At 46.2% G+C, this 6886-nt stretch overlaps 1 protein-coding gene across 1 annotated transcript; it reads right to left on the bottom strand.

Moving 5' to 3' along the window:
• Positions 1–4125: 4125 nt before the first annotated feature.
• CHST14 (carbohydrate sulfotransferase 14) lies at positions 4126–6585 on the bottom strand. Its single transcript, XM_010710909.3, has one exon. It carries the CDS (start codon positions 6471–6473, stop codon positions 5400–5402), a length of 1074 nt encoding a protein of 357 aa, XP_010709211.2. The 5' UTR covers positions 6474–6585; the 3' UTR covers positions 4126–5399.
• Between the last annotated feature and the right edge of the window lie 301 nt (positions 6586–6886).

The raw sequence follows: 6886 nt of genomic DNA on the forward strand, positions 1-6886 counted from the left end.
GCATTTCATTTGAAACCAGGACACTCATTCATTACTTAATGCTGGGGAAGACCAAGTTCCCTGTAAAACACACAAATACTGAAATCCAGAACATCCAGTGGTTGCTCTTGAAAATCATAGCACTCCCACAGATTTCATAATGGGGGATAGTCACTCCCAAAAACTTCCTCTTTGGAGCTCATTGCCTGATTTTAAGGACTGCACTGACTCAATGAGAAAGCGAGGGCAATACCTCAGGGCTTGGTCTATCACCAAACTCAATGGATAGACAGTGAGGAACAGTTTGAGCCACAAACTTGTCATTTCCCAACTACTCCATATAATTTCTCAAACAATGGGAGCACTGTTGGGCAGATGTTTCACTGTAAGGCTGCTTTTGAGTGAATCCACTTATTCAAGCCCCATCCAGAGGAATAAATCTGCACGTAGTGTGATGCTGAACATTTGGTGAAATGAAAAACATAGCCTGAGGGTATGAGGCTCATGCTTCTGCCTAGCATGAGCTGTCATTACTGATAAATGATAAATATTTTGTGTGAATTAGCTGTCCTGCCTTCCGTAGCTTTTTGATGGGATATGAGGACAAGAGCTCACACCTGGTTCATTCACTAATGGGAACACTGTAAGCCCCCTGCAAATCTCAGCCTAGAGGATCCCAATGGCCTCATCCCGAATTTTTGCTCCCAAGGCCTCATCTGAAGCAGTTTTCCCCTGCTTCCTACTATAAGATAGGTATTTCTTCTCCCAAAGGATGATACCATCCAAGTTTGACTTGATCAGTTTGACTTGAGCTTCTATCCCTGCTACCAAAATACGTGCAACTGAATAAGCCCCTCCAAAAGTCCATGAGATCATAGGTATGAGCCTCTGTATCAACATGGGATTCTCCGATTATAAGGAGCTCTTTCAATAGAATTTGGATTCCCAGGAATAAGACACACAACTAATAGGCTGATGAACCCTAAGGATTCAGAATATTATTACAAGGCTAGAATATACCTCAGACTCACATCATTATTAATATTATTACAACAACAGATAATAATAAATGAATGAAAACAAAGAGGAGAAGTAAATCTGTTTTTCTGCCTTGTGCAGATGCTGAAACAATCATCCACAACTTTATTCCTGTTAGACACAGGGGTATGGCTAGCAGCCAGCAAGGAGACTGGCAGTGTTCGTGCACTTATTTCACCACCAGAGCCTGTCAAGGAAGTTATTTATTTCTGCAAAAGCAACAGGAATAAAAGCCAACTAGGAAAGAGGAAAAAATCTGACGTGTGCACTGGAGCTCAGATGCAGCGACCAGAGGGAATACACATAAAACCCTTTTCTTTTGCAAGTGGCTAGCAGCAATGCAGTTGGTTTAGAAATACGAAGTGACCAGGCTGCAGCTGCCAATTGTTGGCTCAGCAAGTGCTCCCCATCACCAGAGCTGGCTCTGCAGTGCTGTTGCATCCTCCCCAGGTCACTGGGGCCAAAGCCATTTCTTCTGCCTGATGTGAAATCCTCGAGCTTTAGCAAACAAACAGCTTTAGCTATGCTGAAATGAGGCTTTCCAGACCTCCTAGTGCTGGAATTAGCAAGCAAGACATTATGTGAAACGAGACTTTGAAACATTGGGGGATCGTGATCCGCCCTTCTCCAAGGGGTAAGTCAAAGCAGCAGCTCTGAATGCTAAAACCAGGCAGCTTATTTCTTCCTCCTTGCTGCACTCCTAGTGCAACGTGGAAAGTATTCAAAAAGTTGGCTCAGTGACACGGAGTTATTATTCAAACAACATGGAGCAGGGATGGACTTCCCACAGCTCTCAGCTGGTGAAGCACTGGAAAGCAGGGCCCTACCTTCTCTCATCAATGCAGACATAGAGGTCTTCTTCCACGAAGCAACAGGATACATGAGTCTCGTTTCACAGAAGGATCATTTAAATCAGATTTTTCCACAAGCAAGGAAGTCAACGTTGGGTGTTCTTAACTATGAGAAATAACCCAGCAAACCAATACACAATATCACCATGACAGGCTGCAATTGACTGGTTTTAGTACTTCGTGCAGGGGAACGTGATGCTCTTTTAGGTTGTGTGTAGACACACAATGTTGTACGTGTAAGTCTTGACCTACAGTGAATTCCTAAAGCAGAAAACTATCATATAAACTAACAGAGCATAAACACTTGCTTGTATGAACAGGGAATTCTCTGTGATTTCAAGCTGAGCAGTATCATTCACATATGTTTACCTTATGTTATTAAAAATGGATGAATTACAGCACCAGTATTTCTCTTCTTTCTACCTCAAACAGCATGGTTCGGATTCTTCCATGAAATGACCAGGGACTGGAGGTACTTCCAGTCCAAGAGAGCAATAGCAAAGATGACACCTGGCAACGGGTGAGCTACAGCAGTTTGTGAAGCTGGTCATTAGCTTTGCAACATGTTGCTTCCTTGCTGTTGGGACTTTTTCCTTCCAGCATTCTTCTCTCAAGTTTGGTAGAAATCATAGAATTGTTAAGGTTGGAGAAGACCTCTAAGGCCATCAAGTCCAACACTCTACCCATGACCACCATGCCCACTAACCCATGTCCCTAAAAGAATCATAAAGAACCATTAAGGTTGGAAAAGACCTCTAAGATCATCAAGTCCAATCTGAATCCATCCCCACCATTCCCACTAACCATGTCCCTCAGTGCTACACATCCACAGCTCTTGAAGACTTACAGAGACAGGACTGGATCAGCAGGTCCGAGAGTCACCAGAGTTCAATATGAAATCAGGAGAATCAACTGAGAGAAATGCAGTGACAAAACCCCAGTGCCAAAACATCCAACCGTAGATCTGGGAAAGCTGGGTGGCATTCCATACAGTGCTGGGGATTAATAAACAACAACAACAACAAGAAAATTTCAAAAGGTAAAGTCATTGTCTTTTCAGTCTTTTTATTCTGCTGGATGACTGCAAACATGACAAAGTAGAAAAAGTAGAAAACACATTCAATCAAAGATAACTCCTAGATTTATAATTACCTCCTCAGTGTGTACCTGAGCTGAAGCCCATCCTTCTTGCTGCTTTTGCATGCGTTTTCTCCTCTCTCCATTCTCTGTGTCCTTGTGGAATTTGCTCAGGACTTAATACACACCAGAGAAACACCTGATAAAAAGAAATCGCACTGCTGCTGAGATATTTTTTTTTATTATTATTATTATTTAAAAAAAAATTTCTCTGGAAATTTTTGGCCATGGATAAAATGAATTATCACTAATGGAAACCCAACTGATTTTTCATGCTTGCATTCAGCAGCCTGCAAGAGGCCACACTTTCCCAGGTATGGGACAAATCTCTGCTCAACCAAAGAGGTTCTGCAGATTTTGCCCTCATTAAAATCTTTGTCATGGGAGAGTATAAGGAGCTGGGAGAAGGCTGTCTGCTCTTCTTTAAAGAGAAAAAGGCAATTAATGACATAAAGGCTCCAGAAAAAGCCTGAATGCAATACATTGGATTAAGGAGACGAGACTAAAAATATGAATACAGGGAACAGAAAGTGCAGCAGATAAACAAGCAGCCTGAGCCTTTAATATTACTGATAAATAAGCTTTTAATTAAAAGCCCAGCTGTGAAACAAATAGGAAATACTCCCTCATCCTCACAAAGACACTGAAGTCCAACCAACTTACTCCTAGATAGACAGACCTGAAGGTCAGACTGAGTTCACTTCAGCAGAAGCAGTGGTAGCTTCACCAGGAATAAATCTATTAATTTACTTTGACCAATTGCCCTCGGCAGGATTTTCCATCCCTCCACCTTGAGTTCACTTGGATGTGTCTCCATGCCCTCCTTCCAGGCAATTTCAGCAAGCTTTTATAAAAAAAGACAGAAACCTCTTCACTTTCCTTCCACCTTTTTGGGAGATTACTCCACTAAGTCCCTGCTGTAATCCATCTTCCAACTCCACAGCAATTAGAGGCCTATTCAGCCGCTGCTTTTCATCTCATTGCCTGTGTCATGGAATTGTTTCACCCTTTGGATTGGATGAGTTTCCTTCCAAGGCAGGAACTGCCTATTCATCATACTTCTATGCTGAGAATGAAAATAAAGATTAACGTTGAAAAAAAAAAGCACAAAGCAAGAGACTCATTCATATAAAAACTTTATTAAAAAGGAGGACACAGCCCCCCAGAACAACATTCCCCAGTACCTCTCAAACTTTTAAAACTCAACAATCATAATTAAATACAAATAGTGTGCACATCCAGAAAAGGAAACTAAACCTCAAATCGCCGCTGTTTCAAACATGGATGGAGATCTTCCATGTTGGTTTGCAATGCATGTGGGCACACAGGCAGTGACTGAGGCTGTGAGCTGCCACAAATTGGGTCAGTCTTTATTCTTTTCTGCTCTAAGTGCCATGATGGGTTTTGATATTATTGGAACCCTGTATTGTTTTATTTCAAAGAGAAAGAGAAGAACAAACCGTTACGGCTTGATGTCTCACCTGATAACGTCACGCTGGGTGAATACCCTGCATTTTCATATCTCAAGTTATGCAAAATGAGGTTTTTTTAGTCCTAGTTCTATTTCAATGGTTAATAATTAAAACAAAAAACAAAAAACAAAAAACAAGAATTATTATTGCTGTCACTAGAAAAAAAAAGCAACAAAAAAGCCAGCCTCATCTAACCATCATCTACAGATGAGAAAATAAAAGAGAAATAGGCCAAAGTTTAAAAGTCTTTTCTTCTACTTCTACCTGAAAAACCACCTTCTGTCTAACCTAAGACCACATTTAACAGCGCTTTCAGTGCATCAGCAACTATACAATGATTGATTCAGCTGTGCACCATGTACTACTAAAGATACAAAAAAGGGAAGAAGAATACTTAAAATATATCTACTTCTTGATTTCCTTATGGAAGTTTTCTGTATTGCGTCATAAAAAGGATTTGCAGCAAAAATAGATTTACAAAAGCTGTTGTGCTCAAGTCAGCGGCGCATGTACATCTTTGAACTGGAACAATACAAAAAGTATCCTAGTAGAAAAGGCAATATATAAAATTATATGAAGAGTGCTTTAGAATTATAAAGTTATGAGATTATGCATAGAATCATAGAATCACCAAGGTTGGAAAAGAACACCAAGTTCATCCAGTCCAACCGTCCACCTAGCACCAGTATTTCCCCACTAAACCATGACCCTCATGACAACATGTAAGTGTTTCTTGGACACCTCCAGGGACGGTGTCTCCACCATCTCCCTGGGCAGCCTGTTCCAGCTCCTGACCGCTCTTTCGGAGAAGAAATGTTTCCTAGTATCCAACCTGAGCTTCCCCTGCCCTGCAGCAACACTTCACCGCTGTCTTAGCTAAACCTTGCAGAATTTACTCCAGATCCTGAAGCAAGAAACCACCTCACTGCCTGCAGAACTCGCTGGTGATGTTTGGAAGGGGATAGGCAAAGAGAGTGAAATCCAGGATGTACTTTGGGAGCAGCTCTTTTATCAGCCTGCGCTGGGTGTTGCACAGGTAGTAATGGAGCGTTTCTGCCGTCACAGGCTTGTACCATGACTGCCTTTCTGGGAAGCGGATGAAGGACGGAGCCTGAACTTCCTCCAGGACACGGTTGGCGTCCTCGTTCAGCCGCTCATAGGAGCCGATGAAGTCATATCGCACGGCACAGGGCTGGCACAGGTTGTAGATGGGCATCCAGTGCTCATTCATCCTTTCCACCTCTTCGTCCAGCAAGTAGCGGAGAAACTCGGAAAAGGTCACATCGTCGCCCGCCGACTTCCCCCCATTCTTTCGATACCGCCTGACTATTTCCACCCCATACTTCTGCTGGTACTCCTTGATCTCCCCAAACTTGTTCCTGTAGGCCGACAGCAGCCTCTCGGCCGGGTTCCTCACAAAGACAAACTTGTAGTAGTTCTTCAGGCGGTAGTTGATCTCATCAGGCGTCATGTCCCCCAGGAACACCAGGTCGCTCTTGTGGTCCATCTTCAGCTTGACGTCAACGCTCTCCAGCGCCCCGTCCAGCACCTTCAGGATGCGCTTCCAGTTGGAGCAGGCCACCTTGGGCACGTAGCAGTAGAGGAAGCGGTACTTATCGCTGACCAGGAGGTGACGGAGGACCGTCCGCCGCTGCCCGGCCGGCAGCTCCCAGACGCTGCGGGGCATGGCCCGCTGCCCGCACACCGAGCGGATGGTGCGGTTGCGGATGTCCCGCAGCACCTCACGCTCCAGATCTCCTCCGTGCGTCTCCACCCGCCGGGAAACCTCGCCGGCCGCCGGGTGCAGCGGGAGCGGCTTCACCTCGGCCAGGATGCCCTTCTCGATCATCAAGAGCAGACCGCTGGAGGCCAGGATGACGCCGAACATCAGCATGGAGGGCAGCAGCACAGTGCTGCCGCTCCGCAGGCGGGACCGGCTGCACGCCGAGGCGGCCGCCCGCCGCACCTCCCCGGGGAAGGCGGCCCGCGGCGACATGGCCTCGGAGGCGCCGGGCCTCAGCCGCCGCCGCTCCGCATGCCGGGGAGAGGAACCGGCAGCCGGTGGCGGGGAGGGAGAGCGAGGCGGGGCGGCGGCCGGCAGTGACGGCCGCAGGGGCGGGCTGGGGGCTGGCGGCCATTTCGCGGCGTCCCCGCCCCGCCCCCGCCCTCACCCCTCTCCCTCTCCCTCCCTCTCCCTCTCCCTGCCGGGCAGGTCCGGCTCTGCCGGCCGGATGGCTGTAGGTGCATCCTGCAGGGTACTCCTGATTGGGCCAGCCTGCCAGCCCACCACCAGCGCGTGGAGAAGCGGCACTGATGGACGTGTGGGGGGGGTGGGGGTGTCTCGGAGGTCTTTCCCAGCCTTGTTGATGCTATGATTCCATTAATTGTTATGCCGCACTTTGTTTAACC

Source organism: Meleagris gallopavo, chromosome 5 (assembly GCF_905368555.1).
Source record: "Meleagris gallopavo chromosome 5, MGAL_WU_HG_1.1, whole genome shotgun sequence".
NCBI lineage: Eukaryota > Metazoa > Chordata > Aves > Galliformes > Phasianidae > Meleagris > Meleagris gallopavo.